Genomic DNA, 23,281 nt, shown 5'->3' with positions numbered 1-23,281 from the left:
AACAGATCGCAGAAAGGCTGATCCCACTTTAGAAAGATCTGATCTGCTACTGAAGGATTCAGAGACCCCTTGTAAGGCATCAGGATTGAACGTCTGAGCTTGTCCGCCAGAATGTTGGACCATACCGGAATGTGCATTGCTGCCAGAAACTGACTGGTAGAGATCGCCCATTCCCAAACTCTCATAACTTCGTGACAAAGGGGGTAGGATCTGGTCCCTCTCTGTTTGTTGATGTACCAGACCACCGACATGTTGTCTGAATGAATTGCAATTGTTCCCAGAGGAAAAGAGGCATGAAGGGTGTGCAATGTTAAAAGGACCGCTCTCATCTCTAGAACATTAATATGCAAACTGGTCTCGGTCAGGGACCACATGCCTTGGACTGTCCTTCCCGAGCAATGCCCCTCCTCCACCCTAGCTGGGAGGTGTCCATGGTCACTATGGCTTGGGCTGGGGCTGCGACAAATGAGCGTCCTTCGAGATTTTCCACAGAGTGCATCCACCAGCGAAGGGATGCCCTGCAGGCTTTGCTTATATGAATCAGATGACTCAGTGGAAGATCCAGCAACGACCATTGTACAGCAAGAGTCCATTGTAGAACTTGCATACGCAAATGAGCACACAGAAGAAGTGTAATCGTGGCCGCCATAGAGCCGAGGGCTTGCAACACTGCCTCCGCTGGCGGTCGATATGAGTGAACAACAGCAGTGACATGCACTCGCAGATTTCAAATTCTCTCTAGGGTTAGGAAGACTTTTGTCTGCAAGGTGTCTATCCATACTCCGATAAACTCTATAACCTGGACAGGGTGTAGACAAGATTTGGCAATGTTGACTGTAATACTTAGATGGTCCGCTAGGTGTAGGAAATAGTCCCTGGCTTGACAAAGTAGATGCTTGGTGGAGGCAGCAAGGAGCCAATTGTCCGGGTATGGAAAGACCTGAATCCCTTGGAGTCTCAGGTGAGCTGCTACTACTGCCATAACCTTGGTGAACAACCTGGGGGCTGTGGTGAGACCAAAGGGTAGAGCTCAAAACTGATAATGATTGGCCCCTAGCAGGAAGCAAAGATGCACAGAAGTTCTAGGAGGTTCCTTCATGTGGTAGTAAGCATCCTGGAGGTCTAACAAGCACATCCAGTCCATCTCTTGTAAATAAGGCAGGATGGACTGTAATGTGACCATCCCTAACTTTTCTTTGGCAATGGACAGGTAGGTTCAGGGTTGACAGGTCCAGGATGGACCTGAGGTCCCCCATCTTCTTTGGCACCAAAAAGTACCTGGAATAGATAACCAATTCGGACTGATCTCGGCGACGGGCTCGATGGCTCATTTCTTTAGCAGCTCTATCTCTAGTGCTGCCGCCTCCCTTTGCATGGGTGGTACGTCCAGGAGGTGTTTGGGTGGTACCAGGGGAGCCACAAAGGGGATTGTATAACCTCTGGATATGATTCGTAGCACCCAACGGTCTGATAGCACAGACTCCCATGCCGTCAGGTGCAAAGACAGGTGACCCCCGACTGCCTCTAGTGGAGAGCAGTCGGGCAACCCCTCAGGATTGCTGTGCGGTCCTGTCTGAGAAAGGTTCTCGAGACCCAAAATTCATCGGACTCCCTCTGCCCCTGGAGCAGCGTCTGTCCTGACCCCCTCTACCTCTAGGGGAAGATGAGTCCTGAGCATCCCAGATATACTGAGACTTCCAGATTCTTTTGCCCTCATTGATTCCAAGAAAAGGATCTTTGAGGGTTCGAGAAGCGGATTGCGATGGCAGATATTGCCTTCCTGTCCTTTTTTCTCTGGACCAAAGTGTCACGGATGGTCTTACCAAAAAGTGAAGAGCTGTCGTAAGGGAGGAATTAATTTTTACAACTTTTTATTCTAGAAAAGCACGATGTGCCAGCAAGGGGGGTGGAGAGGGAACTACACTAACTCACCTAACACACTTAAACTGCAAAAAGCACTGTGAAGCAAAACTCAAAGTACTCACGATACCTGGAGCTCGGAGATCACGATGCAATCGCAAACGCGGCTAATGAGATCTGAGGGAAGGAAGGTGTTGGTAGTATATTATGGGTGGGGGAGGAGCTATCCATAACCCACAGGTTGAAGACCAAATGAAGTAAACTACTTCAGATCATGCTATTCTTTAAAAAAGCATTGGTCAAAAACATGAGCAAAATCTAATCACGGTAACTTCCTATTCATGTGTAGAGTCATCCTTATTGGTCTACATATGGTGTTAAGTAACCAATGAATATCAATAACTAAAATAAAAAAGGACTAGTGCTATGTGAAAACTTCAGCCAGCCTAAGAAATATGCAAATGTGGTTGGCCAAACAGTATTGGCTGAACTACATAGATAGACCCAATGCAAATTACTTCCTTATCCAGTATGCCTTCATTCCTATTGGTTGAAAAAACATGTAGCAACCAAGAGACATATACAAAATAATCGGCCTTGGATAAACATGGACTAGTCCCAAAAAACATATAAAACTCATATGGTATGAATTATGATTGTAACAATCCATCCATGTCAGCATGGCCCTTAATGACCAATGCGAATAATGGTGTAATTTAAGCCTGCACCTCTTCATTGCCGGTTTAAGGGGTAAGCAAGTACTTAATCCTGGAGGTCATCAGAACGTAGGTTCCCAATCCATCACATCTTCACATACTCAGTCTCATTAGTTAAAGCGCAACCTGGATGTTAGCAAAAAATATCTGCAGAAGTTGAAACACAAACGAGTGCTCAGGATTACGTAAAATATGTTTATATAATGGACTTTTTTCTTCAAGATGAATGCCACTAATGTGCTTGGACAATTTTTCTTTAAATTGTCTGTTAGTTTTGTCAATATAAAAACTTCAATGGAAAATTAAATCAATCATTAGAATAAGGAAACAAACAAACCATACATAATTCAAAATGCAAAAACAATGACATTTTGTAGTCAAACAACCTGAAGAAAATGCTCTGACTTGTAAGATATCAACTCTGTTATTTAAAGATTTTATACTCCATGCACTAGTAGTAAAACTGCCTGTGTTACCAAACCATAATTGCTTACATAGCTGCTTCTTTGTACTTATCAAGTTCTTTCTTAAGGCGCCGTATGTCATTGTCTAATAGCTGATTGTGGGTATACACATCTGGAACAAACTCAGCATCTTCTGACTTAATTTGATTTTTATGCATCATTTCATACCTGCAATCACAAACAAAATCAACTGCTTAAATAATCATAGATGATTTAGCAATCTTCTCTTGAAGTACTGAACTGTTTATTTCATCGCATATAAATTATTTCACTTGCCTCTCAACAAGCTCATGGAGGTTGATGTCAAAACAGGGTTTTTATCATTTTACAACTCCTGGTAACTAATATTTTTCAGTAACACAATCCTACTTCTAAATCTGATAATTAACCAAAATTATGCAGAATAAATTAAGCTGCACTGCAAAAACTAAATATTTCCTTCTAGAAAGTATTTGTTCATAAATTACAGCATACACAGACTAAGTCAGTGTGTCATCCAAATGTCTTAAAAATAAACAAAATTTGATTACTCACCATAAAGTACATATACATTTCTACGATGTACCCACCACACCAGGACGACAGAAATGTTCACTTTTTTCCAGTGATTGAACAGTTACATAGTCCTGTCAGACAAAATAATTTTTTGCCAGGTTTTCTTCTATGAGCAGTTATGAAATAATAAAACACAGCTTCAGAGTTGTGGCTAGCTATGAATAAATGAACGTGGGTGTGGGTGCTGGTCACAGCTACAGTGAAACCTGTAACCAGAACTGGAAGCCACAGCGAGCTCCAGAAAACTAAGAAAAAAACAGAAATAATATGGAAATTCCCAAGGGATCACTACAAAATAGAAGGTGTAATAGGTAATTTCCTACCACCTCAATCTATAGTGGCAAACAGGGAAGTTGGCTCCTTTTAAAAGAAATCACCATACCATTATGATTCGCAGCAAAGACTCCAGTAAAATATCAAGTTTTGTAATTTCTACTTCTAGGGACCAGAAATGCAGTGCAGATGGAGAGCCGCCTCACTTTTTTATCCCACAAGTTTGAACTATTCTGGGCAAAAGGCTACTCCACCATACTCTTCTTATGAGAAACATGGCTGCAGGTTCCAGTCACAAAGAATACAACTCAGCAATCACACTATTATCCTGCAATTAGGACATATTTCTCGTAAAAGACTAAGGTACCATAATGACCTAGCAAGTAAGTTTGTGTCTTTTGGCTTTTCCCGGTTAGGGGTCGCCACAGCGGAACTCCGGTCTGCTAATGATTGGCAGTAGATTTTTTTTACGTACTGGCTTGCCGGGCCTAATGCACAACCTTCAACAGAGGAACTCCCATTCACGCATGTCGCTACACAGAAGACACTCTGAGAATCGAACGGGCAACGTCTAACTGTGAGGCGACAACGCTACAAGGCTTAAAATGGCAGAGTAAACCATGCAGCAGATTATCATCAGGACAAATTGCAAAACAACTAATACCAATGAAAGAAAACTAAGGTACAACTAGAAATGGGATATGGATGTTAATAGCAAGATATGGACATACTGGTCATAAACCGTTATGGTGAGTAAGGCACAGTACTGTACTGTAGTACATGGAATACTGTGATTACATTTCAAAATCAGGAAAAAGATAAATTTGTTAGACGTCCCTAGTCCGAGACCCGATCTTAACAGCACTTAGCAGTGTTTAACAAAAGCTTGTAAAGGACAAAAGTGTTGCTAAGATCATGTCTCATGTTGGGGATTAACAAGTGCCAGTCAGCAAAGATCAGTGGTAGAAGGTAAAATAGCTTTTAAAAGCTGTTAGATGCTTTGCTCTGCCACACTTATAATTAAAAGGTGTGGCAGAATGAAGCATCCAACAGCTTTTAAAACCATTAGTTGTGCAGAGGGATACTTCATTTCTGCCTGCTATCTTAGGGCTTTAGTGGATTTCAAAGGCTTTGAAAGGATTGGAGCTTAAGGCTTGCAATTCAGAGGATCATCTCACTGAAGTAATCACTACCAAAAACTGTTTTCCACATCAGGAACTTTGACTCTGCTTTAGAGGCTGGTTCAAATGGAGGCAAAGTTAATGTCTCTAGCATAAAAGCTAAATCCCATGGCAGCAATTGCTCTTTTACTAAAGGTCTTACTAAAAAAATAAACTTTAAGAAAAGTTTTAAAGATTTTAAAAATGCCAAGGAGGAACGATTTAGTCCCTGATTAAAGCTGGGATAACTGCTAAATGTATTGTCAAAGAACAACAACTTATCCTCAAATTGAATATCCAAGATAAATAATCCAGAACAGCAAGGACTGGAGGAGGAAAAAGTATCCAGCCCTATGAATGTTGCCCAAAGGTAACACATTATTCATTTTCTCCTAAGTTACTCTAGTGGAAGGTCTCTGGGTAGTAGTCAAAGGCTGTACCACCTGAAGTGGATAAACATGGTTGTGACCATTACTGGAATAGAAGTGCTGAAGCAGTTAAGTGAAACAACAAAAGTCCTGGTGAGCCTTGCTGGACAGGTGGATGAGAAGAATACTGAAAGGTTTCAGATGGAGACATTTCTCCACTAGGTGAGGCCACAACAGGGGAGTGAAACTTACTAAAAATTGAACTACATGGATTACTTTGGCTTTGCTCACCTTGGTTTTCTTGGGCAGCTTTGGAATAAGTTGAAATCAAGGAAAGTATAGAGGAGCAACAGTGGCCACTCTTGGACTACAATATCCTTGGGAGTCTGTTCTTATGGGGGGATAAGGGGGAATTAGCTGCTGCATATGGTGTCGACTGAGGAGGAAAGCAGGCCACAGCAGGGTTTTCTCAGATTGTGACACAAACCTGGTCACCACTGAAAGACTTATGGGCTACTCATGGGGCATAAGAAAGCAGTGAATGATCCTGTCTACTTGAGAGCTATCGTGACCAAAGATACGAGTTGCCTTGAGAAAGGCAATGAGACAAAATAATTAATTACTAAGGCCTCATGGCCTTCTGCCACAGTGGACAGAATTTTTTCTCACCCTAATTATTGATATACCATACCACAACCATGCTAGAGTATGGATGGCTAGTGAAATTTAAGAACAGAGTCCTGAAAAGCTTGTGGCATCATGAAGACATTCCTCTCCTTTAGAATGCATGTTTTATTTGGCATCCCTTTGACTGTGTAATCTAAACAATGACATCTCCATCTGAAGGCATATGCATGCATTGTAATTGGTATTAGGGAGTGACAAGGGGAAAGGAGAGGATGCCCACAATCAGATTAGGGTAATGAAGCCAGTAAGCAAGGTGCCACTTGCAGACATGAGAAATTCTGAATGGGAAGACATGGGCTCTGTCCACTCAGTCAACTGAACCTTAAGGGCCAATTGAGGGGCTGTCATGTGAGAAAAGGGCAACAAAGATGATTGCTGTTGCCACTATTGACGATACAGAATTGTAAGTGGAACTGAAGAAGAAATATTTGTCTTAGGGTAGGCTTACTTTGCAGGACAGAGTATCCAAATGACGTCCTATGAATGTTTGTGCTTTTGAAGCTAACTTTGGGATTCTGTGGTATTCAGTATGATCCACAAAAACTTAAACAAGTTTGGACATTCTCTGGCTTTGATTTATTCCTCTTTTGTAGATGCTACTGAAAATCAACTCTTCAAATAAGGGAATATCTTAGTTCTTAATATGGGCTTGAGGTCTTCTGTTTTCTTTGGAACAAAAAAGAACCTTTAGTAAAATACAATTCCTTTCTTTCTAATCTGGTGGGACATCTTAGAAGGTTTCTTCATTTAGAAGGTTTTGAATCTGTACTCTGGTCGCATCCTTCTGAAGGAGTGGAAAATCTGGAAAGTAAAGGAAAAATGGCCAAGGCTTGGGGAAAAATGGAAATGTATAACTTCTGGATAGAATTTCCCTTATCCATTTAACTCGTTGCATGGCAGCCATCTGTGCTAGTAGGTGGTGGGATATACTACCTCCAAGTCTGTCTCCGTAGTGGGAGAGTTGATCAATTCCTCAAGGGGTATGATCCTGACCTCCCCAAAGGAGGCTACACAGCCCCTAGTTTTGCAGATTTCTTTTGCCAAGTTGGAGGTGTACATTCTCAGAAATCAATGAATCCATGCTACCTCATTCAGGGTGTTTCATGAAGTGCTGCTGTTGGCTTTTCTTCTACCATAACTTTTGGGTGCACCTCTGAGCCCAGGAGAGTGTCCACTGATGACTGTAGAGTTTGACACTAGCCATTGTGAGAGTCTTGTCTTCCTATTTACGTTATTAGCAAAATCAAGAGTGCCAAAGTCAGTGATAACTGTTCCAGCACGTTCCCAAGACACTGGCTGCATTTCCTGCTAGTTTGATGGTGACATTGAAATTGTTGACATAGTTGATGCTGATGACTCAACTCTGAAGCATATGTATTGGTGTAGCAACTTCATCAAAATGTGTGTCATTTCATTGGCCAAGTCATGCCAACAGTGAGCCATATGGACAAAACAGTTTAGTGACCCAATTAAAAGTGGTGTAGCAACCTTTGCAAACTACAGGCCATTTCACTGGGCATGTCTTCTGATGGCTATGCTTGAATCCGATGCCTGTGAGGTACCGTTCACTGCATGAAACATCAACCTCATTGATGCATTTGAAATGGACTGGAGGGTGGCCAGTTGTGAGGAGATTCTATTTTCATCCTTGGCCAACATAGACCCAGAAAGAGATCTGGCAAGCTCTTTGGTCAGATGTCTTTGTAACCTCATAAAATGCGCCAGATAATTTAGTGACCTGAGGGTATAGGTCAATGAAGCATACACATGCTTCCCAAATCTGTGCAAAGCCCTGGAATCTCTGTTAGGGGAGAGAAAGATTAACTCTATTATGCCAGTTCCTTTTTCTTCTTTTATCCCTAGCTGATGGCCAGCGGATGTGGTCAAACCTGGAGTCAGTACGCTGCACCTTTCCATGCTGTTTGGTCCATGGCAATGTTTCTGGATCCCTGTAGGTCGAGTTGCCAGCTTCACATGTCCTCTTAACCATGTCGTCTTTGGTGCAGATTTGTGAAGTCTCCAGTTCGTGAGGCACTCTCTCCATAATAGTCTGGATAGCAAGAGGTGGGTTTCTATCCTGTACACATGTCCAAACCAGCACAGCCTCCTGTTCTGGATTTGTTCACTGACCACTGGCTGCTGATCACATCTGGTCCTGAAGCTCCCGTTCCCAATGTGGTCACAAAGTGAGATTCCCAAAATTTGGCACAGGTATCGCATTTGGAAAACCTCAAGCTTGTTCAGGTCTGGCTTGAGGAGTATCCACATTTCCAATCCATAAAGGAGAATTGGCAAGATCAGTGGCCAGAAAAAGTGAGTCTTGGGAGTGAGAGTGATGTTTGCACTCTTCTATAAACACCACTTGAACGAGGCAAATGCTGTGGTGACTTGTCCAATCCTGCTATGGACTTCAGCTGTTGATGCCACCTTCTCCTGAACCAGCGAACCCAGATACTTGAATTCTTCCATTTATTCAATCTGAACTCCTCCGAGGTAGATGGTGGCTTGTGACCCATCAGTTGCTATCACTTTGGTCTTGCTCAAGTTTATCCATAGGCCATATGACCATTGAAGAGGGTGATGTCGTAGAGGATATCTGTGACCTTTGCATCACTGTATGCGAAAATGACAATGTCGTCATACAGCTCAGTCACAGAATGGTCTTCATTGTACTGGTCTTCTTTCCTGTCCTCAAATACTCTCATCATGATGGCATCCACTACTATGTTGAACAGCAGTGGAGAGACCACATTTCCTTGATGGACCCCAGTATGGATGGTAAGCTCCTCAGACAGTTTGTTCAAAATGCACATCTGGCTGGATAAACCACTTTATGATGTTTGAAGGAGCCTGATGATTTTCTTCGGCATGTGCTTTGGTCAGGGCAGGCCAGTGGATACAACCAAATACAGACCTGAAATTGATAAAGACAATAACTGTATGTTGTCCACTCCAGATTCTTTCCTCCATCAGCTGACAGATGGTGAAGATTTGATCACAGCATCCTCTGGTTGGTCTGTTCTTCCTTGCTGAGTTTCAAGCAGTGTTTTTACAAGCTGGACTGTATGAACTTCATAAAGACTTTGCCAATGATGGAGAGCAGTGCGTGGAGTTGGTAGAGCATGATATTACCTCCAATCTTGATTGCTTCCACACTGACCTGATCTATTCCTGGTGCCTTGCCATTTCCCTGTGTTCTGATAGCCAAATTCACCTCTTCAACTGTTGGCTCTGCATCAGTCATTGGGGCCTCAGGGAGATCAATGGGTGGTGGATTGACCATTGGTGCATGAGGTGGGTCATGGTCGTAAAGCTCTTGAAGGAATTTCCTCAAATATTTCAGGCAATTTGGCACATTCCATGATGGGAGTTAATATTTGCTTTTGGGCCAATGCTGCTAACTGGTTTGACAGTGTGATCTAGAATTCCTGTTTGCAGATGGGGGCCATCAGTTGCTTCCAGTCCAGGCTGGCTGGCACAGATGACTTGTGCTTTACATGCTGTAAGCAAAGCTTCACCACTGTATGGATGAGGTAATGATTGGAGCCACAGTCAGGACCTCACATAGCATGGATATCCTTGAGCAATTATCAGAAGTGAGAGTTGACTGAGATGTAGTCTAATATGGCCAAGTCCTCACCGGATGGGGTTCACCATGTAAGTTGGTGCTTGCAGGGATGCTGGAAATGGCTATTTCCCACAATGAGATTGCTTGATGCAGGAAAGGACAGAAGGTGCAGGCCATTATCATTCATGTTCCCATGGCCAAATCTACCCATCATTCCCAGTCAACTAGACCTGTCATCACCGATGTGAGCGTTGAAGTCTCCCACCAAGATAATCATCCCGGTACATGGGATTGAATTAAGCGTGTATTGGAGATGGTTGTAGAAGTTACCCTTGGCTGGGTCCAGACTCATCTCAGTTGGTGCATAGATGGACAGAATGTGGATCTTGATGATACAATTGACAGTGAGTGCTGCCAGGTGGTCTGATATTGATTTGAAAGTGATTTTCTTGCAGTCCGGCTATCCACCATAAACCCGATGCCAGCCTCTCACTTCTCCCCACCAGAGTAGTACAGCATTGTTTCATTAGCTGTAGGTGGTTGGACGGTCAGTGTTCCAGATCCAGTAAGTCATAACTCCAACACTGCAGTAATTGCTATTTTGCATTTCATGAGTTCCTTGGCAATGATTTTCTTCTGGCCAATGTGGACCCTGATTACAATGCTCCATGCTGCGATACAGGTTTCCGAAGCCAGTAGCCCACTTCTCACCAGCACCGCACCCGGGGTCCCCAATGCTGGTGCATTGGCTGCCCCAAATGCAGTACCATGATCCAATTCCTTCTTAGTGACTACAGTCACCATCATGTCAGCAACCAGGACTCCCTTGCTCCAGTGTGCCCAGATCTTAGAGGAAGCTAAAATCTTGTCTGGTATTTTCTTTACTGCCTCTACCATGTCTGGTTCCTTCCATGCCTGTCAAGAAACAAGGTCTGTGAGCTCATCGGACGGGAGGGGGAGGTCACCCAACAAGGTCTGTGAGCTCATCGGCTGGGAGGGGGAGGTCACCCAACAAGGTCTGTGAGCTAATCGGCCGGGAGGGGAAGGTCACCCAAGAAGTAGACAGGCCAGGCTCAAAAGCCTCCAGGAACACCAATTCCTTCTGGGAGGGAGTGTCAAAGAACCAACCACCTGTTTGTTTCAGTAGCTCCAGAATGTCTCCAAAGGAGACATCTTCAGGTGGTGATCTGGGGGACCCCTCCTCATCAAAACTGATGTCCTTTGTGATATAAGGGAATCTAAGCACCTCCTCTTACACATTCTCTTGTGAGAGACTTTCTCAGAGGGGTGCTCTGGGGAAGTATCAGAAGAGATGATGTCCTGGCAGACTGGCTGGACAGTAGTTTGGGCTGGCTGTCCCAGTAGAAAGAATAGACAAGGCTCAGAGCAAAGAACTAGATGAGGTAGGGTTGTCTGATTTGAGGAGATAGGATGTCCCTTCTCTAAACAAGGAGAAAGGCTTCTCCACATACTCAATGGCAGAACACCTGGAGGCACTGAAGTGAATGGCACAGGAGCTAGGATTTCTCGAACCTCCGGCTCCTGCAACCCCACCAGCATTCCACCCGAGCAACCCAATGCTGACGCCCCAGGGAAAGTGATGGCTCTGAAAGCTTCAGAGTAGATCTAGGCTTCAAAATGGTTTGCTCCGAGACAGATCAATCTTAATTTGGACTTTTGAAGTGGGCAACGATGAAGCTAACACAGAAGAATGGCCAGGAGACCTCTACAGGACTCGTTTCCCTGGAAGATGACTCTGACTTACCTTGTCAAACTTGATGGTCGGGGTTTGAGCCCCAGCAACTGAGGAAGAAGAAAGAAGACCTCTTAAAATTAACTTATTCCTCCAATAAGTTACAGCTCTGGAATTAAAACTACAGCCGATTGAACAATCCACTTCTAAATGAGCAGGACCCAGACAATACACTCATTCCCTGTGGGTATCCTGAGTTGGGAAGGTTATGCCCACAGGTAACACACTTTTTGAACCATGTAAGCTTGTCAGCCATTATATACAACAAACAGCAGCAGTACAGTAGCTGGAAGAGAAAAACACAAACTCTAAGGGTAGAATTTTTTTCTTTTTTGGCAGAAAGAAGAAAGCAAGAAAGAAAGAGGAAAACTACTAACAATGGTAGGCAGAAATACTAAAAAAGAGTATCGAAAGGTGCAAGAGTACCAATGATGGTATTTTAAGAAGCTACTGAAAATGGTAGCTGCAAAGGGGCCAGAAATTGGCTCAAAAGATTATGGGTGGGAGGTAGGCATAAATGAGAATATAAAAGTTAAAAACTAAAAGCTAACTCACAAAAAAGGCTAAAAGAACTCCAATACACTCAAGAGTAGTGGGATCCACGTTTGAAGCTGAGAGAGGCAATCAAGATCTGAGGTACGCTAGGCAGGCGGGGCATTACGGGTACAGGGAGGAGATTGAGAGTTCTAGGATCCAATGTTCTAGCAGAAGCAGCCATTTCAGATCGGAGTCTCGGATCCAAACCAAACAGTTGAGGAATAAATGAAAAGGAAAACATCCACTCACTCTCTATAGCTATGTTCAGTGCTTAGACAAAAACGACACTAAGAATGCTTATCCTTGTAAGGGATCTGTTGATCTCAGTCAAATTTCTCCTTCTCAGATCACATGAAAAGTACAACTTTCTTCAGAGAAAATGAAAAGAGGAACGGTCCCCAACTGGGTATTTAACTGCCTACATCAATTGTAGCTGGCATAAGCCATATGGCTGACAAACAGTAATGCAGATGAACTCTTCCTTAACAAACTGGCAGCAAGAAAATTCATAAGTTTCCTGCCTATGCGCCCCTTATGTAACAGCATGTAGTCTTGTGCATATGTCATAGGTCAGTCATACAGCATAAAAGAAAGATGCGTAAACCTTTGCAGACTGGCTGGACATATGGTATCCTTGGCAGGATACATCCCACAAGGCAACAATATTGCAACAGTGATCTAATGAAGAACATTTAATTTTATCACAACCCATGGCTGAAGTCTAATGTGAGAATAAATAAACATGCACACATTTATGTGATTATACCATGAAAGGTCAAATAAAAAAAAACGACATCATAAAACATCCAACACAATACTCCTAATGCAGATCAACACTACCACACAACAAACCAAAAAACATAATAAAAGAAAACACACCATATAACCCTAGAAACTAATAAATAAAAAGAGGTGATTTGTTTTGCAGGAGTACAAACTCAAAGAAGTGAGAAATCTCCCTAAAGAAAAGAATCACTGGGAAATCCCATAAGGAGCAATGTCTTGCAACAGCTCAACCATAAATACACAAAAACTCACTTATCCAAAGATGTCCGACTTATTCACAACAGCCATGCACCCTATCAAATGCAGATAACCATTCAGTTATTCTGCATTTAGTCAGTAATGCACATTCAGCATTTCTGACAGCTGTGCAACCATTTTGATCAAAGTGTTTGACTTGCACACACACACGTTCATATCTATATACACACATATATATATATATATATATATATATATATATATATATATATATATATATATATATGTGTGTGTGTGTATGTATATTTATATATATATATATATATATATATATATATATATATATATATTTATTTTTTATATTCATACATACACAAGCAGGCATACATTTGAGACCATATTGTTCAGCTTCCCAAAAACTCAAAGCATTTGTATGAAAACTGTGGTATAGTGGGGAACAGGGAATTTACCCTTTTCCCCACTGTAGTGTGATCTTGGAGTTGGTATATATAATTTGCATTGGGTACTGCGGTGGTGGTGGTGCTGCAGTAGCGTTGTCGCTTCACAGTTAGACGTTGCCCGTTTGATTCTCAGTTAGAGCGTCTTCTGTGTGGCGACATGCGTGAATGGGCGTTCCTTCGTTGAAGGTTGTGCATTAGGCCTGGCAAGCTAACATGTAAAAATCTACTGCCAATCATTAGCGGACCGGAGTTCCGCTGTGGTGACCCCTAACCGGGAAAAGCAGAAAGACACAAACAACAACATGGGGGCTTGCCCCCCCCCCCCAAACATATAATTTTGTGTTTCATTCATGTTTTCGAAAAGTCGAACATAAGGTCTCAACCATATGAAGTTTGAGTATCTGAAAACTGAATAATTTAACATAAACCCATATATACACATATATATATATATATATATATATATATATATGTGTGTGTGTGTGTGTGTGTGTATATATATATATATATATATATATATATATCTATATATATATATATATATATATATATATACATACACACACTCACACGCACACACAGACATACACACACATGTATATGGATTACCATCACTTGCTCAGATCACCTGAGTTTGCAGCACAGTTACACAAGGATACCAGCTCAAATATCTGCTCATTTCTGGGTTTGCAGGGAGCTTGCCCTTCTGTGTTACATATATTCTTTGTGTATGTATTGCATGCTTTTGCTGCCAAGCTGTTGTGATGCAAGATCTGATTTGTTGTGGAAATGCAGTGGACCTGAACACACACACAGCACACGAGTGCGTTTACATGCATACTAATGTGTGCGCACATGTACACACATATACACACACAGCCACACACATGTTAAGAACCAAAAGAAAGAGAGCAAGTCAATATGATTATCTTCAACGTGCAACTTGAACATGATGAAACAAACAGAAAAATCGACCATCATCAAGATTTTTCCTTAACTACACCTATACACATGCCCAGGATAGAAGATAAAACTGAGTTTCATTCTAAAAGCAAAAATTACATTTAAAATCTGTGGATGGGTGTAGAAAAGATGACGCTGCTCTCCTGAAATTCTTTTCCATTCATGTTATGTAAGCAAATGTTATAAAAAAAAAAAAACATGTCTGAAAGAACTACTGATGCAGTCTTTAGAATACAACTACAAAATATATAAAATATAATGCTGACTGACTAAAGCATTAATGCAGGCATATTTTTTATACTACTTAGTACAAAACAAGACAAAGGGGAAACGGCATTCATAAAATATATAATTATCAACTCACACTGATATCAAAAACTATAACTGATTGCTTTCAAAGCATCAGCACATTTTAAACTAGAACTTTAAATAAATGTACTGCAATCACAAAACCAATATATCAAAACTTGCAGAGAATTCACCATCTGGTATTTAATTTATACTTGTGAAATGTTAATGCAATGAGGCATGCAGCTGTTAAGCCATGACAGGCCCTTTTACAAATTAAGTACTGAGGGTAAATCTGGACATCATAAAGGAACTGCACGTCTTTGGCTCACAATTGATGTGGGATGAGGAGGGCACAAAACAGATGGTATGTCCATTCAAGATATCATTTGCATGATACCCCCAGTATATTAGTTTCAGATATTCGGCCAGAACTACTCATCTGTATGCAAAACAGGAAAGAAGAGGTTCTACCTGCTGAGAGTTAGACACCAGTACCAGCTACCAAGTGGCATGATTACCATACAGAAGGTCAAGTTTCCTAGAAGTAGCATATTTTAAAAATGGAACAGATTCAGTCAGTCACTTATTTGGAAGAGATCTCTGATGGTAAAAAAACAGCTAGGAAATATTGTGCTATATTTACTTTTGCTATGGCCAGAATGGGCTGTTATATTAGCTGTTTTCCCTTGTATTGTCTGTGGATGTGTGACTGCATTTATACCAGTCTCAGTAAGCTGCAATGCTTTATCATGTTTCACTTTTTGTTAAATTCTGTTACGAAAAATTCTAATACTGACAGCATTAACACCAGGAAACCCTTGTGTCTGAAACTTATGCACTTACTATAATGATATATCTCGACAAGCAGATCCATTCTCATCAGCAGCAGGACTACTTCCATCATGCATTAGTCAGTTAAGCATCAGAAGTTTTCCCAGGCTAAGCTTCCCTCTACTTTTATGCACAACACTCTGCAAATTGAGCTTCCTCTTCATATTTTTGTTATGCTATGTTAAGGCAGACCAGAAAAAATGCATCAATCAAAATAAAAGAAACTTTAGACCAAGTCAACAAGAAGGCATGGGGGAAGAGAGTGGGTACAGTGATAAGGATGAACCTGTTCATCTACACCTAGAAAGAAAACAAAACAATCACAGTAAGGAACTCTAAACCAAGTCAAAAAGAAGGCAAGGGGAAGAAAGGTGGGTATATAGAGGAGGATAGATCTGCTCATTCAGAACTACAGTTCTAAGTACATAACTTTCTTATCGGTTAGGAGGAAATCTATCCTCACAAACAGCAAATCAGTCTCCAAAGCTACTCTTGTTGAGTGGTTGCCTTCATGAGAATATAATTCTGATAACTATGGCCTTGAAGGAAGAGCTGGACCGGGAGATCCTACTCAGCTTTAAGTGTCTTGCAAAAGTGGAACCATAGTACCTGCTGCATAATCATCATCCGATGCATTTCTGGAAAAAATACCTGACAAACAGCCATTACTCTACTTAAATAAATATGAAAGGCTAATATTACAATATTTTCATTATAGAATTTAATACAGTCAACCATTTTGACAAGGTCTGAGACTTTAGAGCTCAATTTCATGTTTGCAAAGAATATGAACAATTTGGTTTTGTCGACATAAAATCTGAGAAGTCTCTAAACCCCAAATAGTGTGTCAAGTATTTATTTCTTTTGGAATAATTAAAGAAAAGACATTTAGGAGACTGATGATTTGATTCAGTGGCTAATTCTAGCATAAAGATGAACAATCTTGAAATGTTTCTTTGAAGAAGGCCTTACATACCTTTATTGATGCTAAAGAATCAGAATTAGATCCCTGTTGAAAGTTTTAAAAAGCTGCCACGTACACTTAACTAGAGGAATACTTTAATCCTGAGTCAAATATATGAGACAGATAATCTAGGACTGCAGGTACAGGAGTGGTGAAAGGATCCAAACCTTTTGAAGCAGCCAAAATACAAAAAAACAAGTCAATTTCCTTTTGAATATTTTCTTATTGGTAGCTTTTATGGACAGTGGTTAAGATCTGGACTAGCCCAGGTAGCTAAGAAGAGTCCCTGGCCACTTTGGTGACTGGACTAACTACGTGGTTAAACAGAAGGAGTGAAAAACCAGATGAGGCTTGCCAGACCAATAGGTCATGTGGAGTTATGAGGGACTCAGTGTAAATACTTGTCCAGAAGATGAGGCCTATGCAAAGTGAAACACATTTGTTGAGGCCAAAATTCTACAAAAAAAATGACTTTTGACTTGTTCTGCTCAGTTTTCCATATGCATTTCAGTACCAGGGGAAATGTGAGAAAAGTGTAATGGGTCATGAGGGCCATTTCAGGACAATAGCATCCCTGAAGCATTCCGCCAGAGGCATGATAAAAGAAAAGAGATCAATGCATTTGGTGTTGGTCAGGGATGCAAAAAGGACATAGCAAGGATTCCCCGGTGAAAGAAAATCTTTTATCCTCTAAGAGATTTAAGGGTCATTTTAAAGGCATCAGTAAGCAGGGCATCAGTAAGCAGTGACTGAGGCTGTCAGTTACTTCCCAAGGATATGGCTGATAATCAGACAGTGATCCATTTGCATAGCACATACCCTTATAGTTTCTTGACAGAGTGAGTAGGTGTGAGAACTCCGATGCATACACTGTCATGCTACTAGTGTGGATGGCTATCATACCTGGAGTAAAAAGTTCTGAAATGCTTAATTGTGAGGAAGATCACCCTCATCTCCAGAAAATTGATGTGCTAAACTGGCGCCTCTCTGTGATCATATACCATGGACAGTATCACTTAACAATGCTCCCATCCACCCAATCGCAGAGGCATCTGTAGTGCCAGCTACTCAAGCTGTAGAGAGTTAGAAAGGACTGCCCAGAAACAGGTCTTATGTGTGGATACACCATTATAATTGCCACTTAGAAGCCCTGGATGTTTTGAACTGTTGTGTTATGCAGTCATATCTAAGACCACTGAACTTTCAGAGTTTGCTCTTAGCACTCTTAGCTGAAACGTGGTAAATGGAACCATGTAAACTGCTTCACATCAATCAGACCTAATGCTCTTAGACAAAGTAGAGTACAGACTAACTGAGGCTGTAAGATTTCAGACGCCAAGGTTTGTAGAGGAAGGATCTTGTCCAAGAGAAGATCTGTCTGGCAGGATAGAGAGCCTAAAGTGCACCTAATGAATGTCAGCAATTTTGAGGGCTCCAGCTGGGACTTGACAGTACTGTCCATAATTCCCAAGATTCAAGAGACTCTAGAGACAATACTGGAGTGATTGTCTAGTTAAGGGAACACCTTCATCCTTGCAGCCCCTGGTTTGCTGCAGCTACAGATACCATCACAAGCAACTCCCCTTTTCCCCCCATTTCCTACATGGGGTCACAGTGTCATGTCAAATGTCATCATCTCTCTTTCACGCTCTCCAATCTTACCCTCTGAAGCCAGACTGGAATTAATTAGAAGGCCCTTACTCCAATACAGCTAGCCCTTGGGAGGTCAGTGAATCTTATCACGTTTGCGGGGTATTGGTTTTATCACATCAGGTTTCCACCATACCCTCTCTACCACCAGGTTGATAAGGTAGTCAGTTTGAAGGATCACTGAAATAGAGGGTCCTCTCAACTCAGATGCCAAAGTCGATCCTGAATGCAGGAAATTCCCTCTATCTGTCAAGAATAAGCAGACAGCACTACAGCCCATGAAAAAAATACTTCCTCATCTGGGGAACAGGGTTGTGAGGGCCAATTCTCCTTCTGGTGCATCATTTCTCCAAAGGTGGTCTTCTGGGGAGGCAAGGGGATCTTTCTCTTTCATTGAGGTTTGCGTATTGTGTGAGAGATTCCATGAGAGAATCTATGTGACATTTCTTGTGAACCTCGGGGGTGATGAGGGGGTCCATCTGAGGAGACAGAAGTATCCCTAGGGCCTTCACAATCAGTGGGTTCAAGGTACTCTGAGCTGGGATTTTCTTGAGACTAAATGTGTGAAAAGAAAGTCTCTGACAAACTGGGATCCAAGGGTACAGTTAATACTAAAGAAGCATTTTCTAAGTGTCAGTGGACAGGCAATGATCTTCTCAACTCAGAATCCAAAGACAGTCCTGAATGCACTGAGGAAGTTCCTTCTAGATCCGTCTCAAGAACAGGCAGACAGAAAATGCAGGTGTGTCTCCACTGCCAAGTTTCCAGTTAAGTCTAAGGCTGAGATTAGAGCTGACTTGTTGAAGACCAAAGACCCAAAAACCAAGCACTGACCTGAGCAGGTCAATGCTGATGGAAGCCCCAAGACATCAGCCTAGACCACTCAACGCCAAGAGATGATCAGATCCAAAGGTTTCAGAGTGTAATGTGTTGTCTGCATGGTCAGTGTCACCTGACAAGGTGTTGTCAATCCTAACTGGGTAAGGATTGGGACTGGCCTCAGCTCCAAAGACATAAGTACTAAAAAAGGTACCAGGGAAGGAGAAAAGGAAACTTGAATTGTTGCTCCTGCCCTAGCTCTCCAGAATGTAGAGGGGGATGAGCTGACACCTGTGTCCATTTGGGCTTTTACAAATGCCCTTCTCATCTTTCTGCCATTTTAGGGACAGCTGGCTGACTATTAGGAAAGCTGCAGGCAGTAATACACACATCCACTAAAGCAGACATAATAGGGGCAATAAGTGTAGGATATGGAAAGCAGACAGAATAGGGGCAATAAGTGTAGGATATGGAAAATCTTTCTATAACAACTCAAGTATTTTCTGAGGGACTGAGAAGCTTCAGTGTTCTCTTATTGAAAGCACTTGTACAGTCTAGCAATAGTCTCAGACTAAGAGAAACCCACACAGGGAGAATCAGAAACTGAGCTCTCCTCTCAGTCTAAATCAAAAATCTAAGGAAAACAAAAACTGTATCCATCCTTCCATCTTCCTCTTCAGATTAAGAATTTTGAATCTCATCAGGAAAAGAGGCATCCTTCTTTATTTTACCAGAAACTACTTTAAAAGAAGGATTAATAGCTTGAATTAAATCCTGAGCCAAACCCAGTAAACTACTTCCTTCCAAAGAAACTTGAAGAAGAGTAGACACATGTTCAGTTGTCTTTTTATTTTTGACAGAATAAATGTAATCAACCATGTTACTAATGAAAGCAACAGCTTCCCTAGGGATGGGTATAGCATTCTGACAACAGGGAAAACCCTTCCCTGTTCCCTCTTTCAGGACTGGCAAAAGTAGCTCCCGCTTGTCCAGTGAGGGAACCCAACTGCCTTAAAGCATATGGTTAACCCCCATTCCATAGTGGCTGTAGGTACTACACAAGAGGGACCAAGGGTAAAAGAGGAGTGATCTGAGGTAAAACAGATGGCCACAGAAGAGTCACCCATCTGCAGCTGAGGTAAATTGCTAGCCAGCTGTGGTGGCAAAGGCTGTTTGCTTAATTATTTCTTTGTATGGATGGAAGGACTGACCACGAGAATGGTAGTCTGTTCCATAGTCAAGGTGAAAATGATGTCTCTTTCCCGGCGAAGACCAGCAGAAAATGACTGTAAAAACTACCAGTCTACAAAGGTTACTTTTTTGACAGAAAAACACAGTAAAAAGAATTTTAATACACTATGCCAGCTCCACAAATGTAAATGAATACAAATTTTCCACAGAATTTCTTTTCCAGTTACAACAGCAACACAAATAAGAAAATGGAAGATTGTTCCACAACTTATCTACCCAGCAAAGGAACAGCACAAGCTGACCATCGATTCTCAACAAGCTCAGAGGAGTGTACTCATTGTGGCAGTAATGCTCTGAAGGTATTCATGTCTTTTACTCAGCTCAGCTTGAAATGCCTAAAAGTCTGAGTGCACTGAAGGTGCCCTGAAGCTTTGGAATCTGGCAAACTGTTATATACTTGGTAGGATATAACCCATATGTAGCTAAGGCTACTGCAGCAGTGATCAGTACGATGAACATCTATCCATGTGCCTCATCTTTTCTATTTCCCTTTTTTCTTTGGATTTCTCTTTGCCTGAATTTTCTCACAGCTTTATGAAAGTTGAGAGGTAGCATAATTTTTAGCGGCTCCCCTGTGGCAGGTAGGGGACCCTTAAGCATTCATTTATTTCTCATATCAAATAGAGAACATGGCTGAAAACATTTGCATACTTCACACTGGGCATCAGCATGCTCCTGCCCCAGGCATATAATACATTGGTCATGCATATAATGGGCTGGACTTTGTGCTCGTATTTTGTACATTTTCTTAAAGCTCAATGCTTTCTCCATTTTTAGCAGTTTATAAAATACAATAAATGTCCAAGATAATAATTCTGGTAGAAAAACAGAAAGGAAAGACCCAATGATAGGATAGAGGCAGAAAGTGAAGGAAAATAAAAATCTAACTTTTCCTGTCAGAAAAGACTTAACATAGGCTTAGGTAGGACTCCAAGATTAGAGAGAAGAGAGTAGCAAAAAATACATGTGTATTCACTTTATAACTAAGACCTGGTCAAAAAATTGTCAAATATGAAGCAACTATTATAACAAAAATTGGAAGTTCTAAAAATGAGAATAAAAATTAGCAAAAGTCTCTTCATTTTGTATTCATCACTATGAAAGTTGGAGGATCAGGCCTGGTGCTAAAAGAGGCAAACGAAATTTGAGAGACAAGGAAGAAAGCACTGCATCATGGGAAAGGGGGTGTGTGGCTTGAGTGCAAAGTTGCGGGCTCATTCTGCCATAGAAGTGGATAAACCAACCATGAAGATAGATGGAGGAGACAATGCAGAATCTAAAACAATAACTATTTCTTTGCAAGCATGAAAAACAGTCAAAATGTCAACGCTCTGTTAGTGTAAACAAAGCAATGTATATGTCTGATACAGTACAGTAATTAAAGGTTTCAAATCAGTACAAACTAAAAAAAATGTATGATAATAAAATATATTATCATTATGTATGAAATGCAGCAAACAGTTATGAGGGGCCCTTAATCAAACATTACGTAATACATAGAAAATCACTGACAGCTGGAAAAATCAATCCACATGGTGACTGACATTTCAAAAAGAAGCCCGATTGTTAAACTGACGCTGTAGGGTCTAATGGCAATAGATTACATTTCATTTTGTCTAAAACTGTCTTAGAGAGACACACACACAAAATAAAACATGACAGGCATGTTTTTCAGAAATACATTTTTTTCAATGAAAGGACAAGCCTTCCCCCATGCAAGAAGTTTTAGCCTCTGCATTCAAAAACTTAATATACTCAGCTATGAGGTTACTACATTGCAAGCTAAAGGTAAGCACCAGTGCAGTGATGTCAACTGATAAATGTGCATTTCAGGCGATTACAAATCATCATGCTCTTGGGCATCTTACGACTGTCAAAATATCTCTGCTGGAGTCCTTCTACAGATAAGCCCTCTCTTTTGTCATCAGTTTGTTTCAGAGTCTCTCCATGGTTCTACATCATATTGTTCTAATATATATATATATATATATATATGAAACAGCTATTTCCTTAGACAGTGATGGAGCAGTTATGTGAATAACCATATCATCAGCAGGATTTTTACAGGAGGTATTTACACCATTTCTGGACCCCATAAAATGTGTTTATTACAGAGATATTTATATTGTCACTGAATCCTAGAAAATTCTTCTGAATTTTGCACATGTATTTATGCTGAGAATTCTTTAAAGCTAGTCTGAGAATCAGGCTCAAAGTTCAGAGAAAGATAAAAATGCTCAAAGGAAGCATCAAAGGCTTAGCTGCTTCAAAACCTAAGACAACTCAGCATGCCTCTTTTTAGGCAAAGACATTTTCTTACAACCCTATTTAAACTGTTTCTTAGGTTCATAGGTGTGTACTAGGCTAATGGCCCTGGAGCCTTTACAAGCCTAGCCCATAGGATTACACTGGCATTGTGCCACCTGACCTTAGTTCCCAGTGCCTCTGTCAAGTAGAGCCACTGGAGTGATCCCCAGGGTGAATTGTTTATTTCCCATTCACTCATTAAGATTTCTCTTGAAGAGGGCCAGTGAGGCGTTCCACTTGACATGTATGGGAAGTCTATTTCATAGCATGGGCAGTCTGTGGGTTATGAACCTTTCCCTCCAGCTTGTTCTGTTGTTTGTGGTAATGAGGATGAGGTTGCTGGAGCGTGTAGTGCGGAGGGATTGGGATTTCTTTAGATGTAACATTTCTAACAGAGCTGGGTCAGACTTGGCTTTGTAAGTCAAGCAGAGATCGCTCTAAGTAGGTGATATAAAATTAGGGAATAGTTGGAGTTTTTTGAGTCTGTCCATGTAGGACAAGTGTTTAAAGCCTAAGATCCTCTTTGTGAGGTATTTTTGCAGCCTCTCCAGTTGTTGTAGGTGTCTAGTGAGGTACATGCCAAATGAGGTATTTTACTCAATGACTGGCCTAATGAGGGAAGAGCAGAGGGAGACAATGACCTCTTTCTTCCTGGAAGCAAAACCCTTAGTAATGAGATGTGCCACATAAAAGGACTTTCTGACCACAGTGGCAATGTGGTGGTCAAAAGAGAGGTTGCTGTTAACCCGTGATCCCGGATCTCTTATGACACCTTCTGTGTTCAATGGACTACCATCGATGTGGGAATTCATGGGAACC

At 41.4% G+C, this 23,281-nt stretch overlaps 1 protein-coding gene across 3 annotated transcripts in view; it reads right to left on the bottom strand.

The window, feature by feature from the left end:
• The window catches only part of SPAG16 (sperm associated antigen 16), a 971,574-nt gene that overhangs the window by 541,194 nt on the left and 407,099 nt on the right, over positions 1-23,281 (bottom strand). For all 3 annotated transcript variants that reach the window (XM_044075715.1, XM_044075714.1, XM_044075716.1), the window contains one exon: positions 3,071-3,208. In XM_044075715.1, coding sequence (XP_043931650.1) covers positions 3,071-3,208 — 138 coding nt within the window. The remainder of the gene's footprint in view (positions 1-3,070; positions 3,209-23,281) is intronic.

This window comes from Protopterus annectens, chromosome 6.part1, assembly GCF_019279795.1.
Source record: "Protopterus annectens isolate FY-2018-M chromosome 6.part1, PAN1.0, whole genome shotgun sequence".
Taxonomy (NCBI): domain Eukaryota; kingdom Metazoa; phylum Chordata; order Ceratodontiformes; family Protopteridae; genus Protopterus; species Protopterus annectens.
Note: the sequence above shows the minus strand (reverse complement) of the source record. Positions and strands in the feature narration are given on the sequence as shown.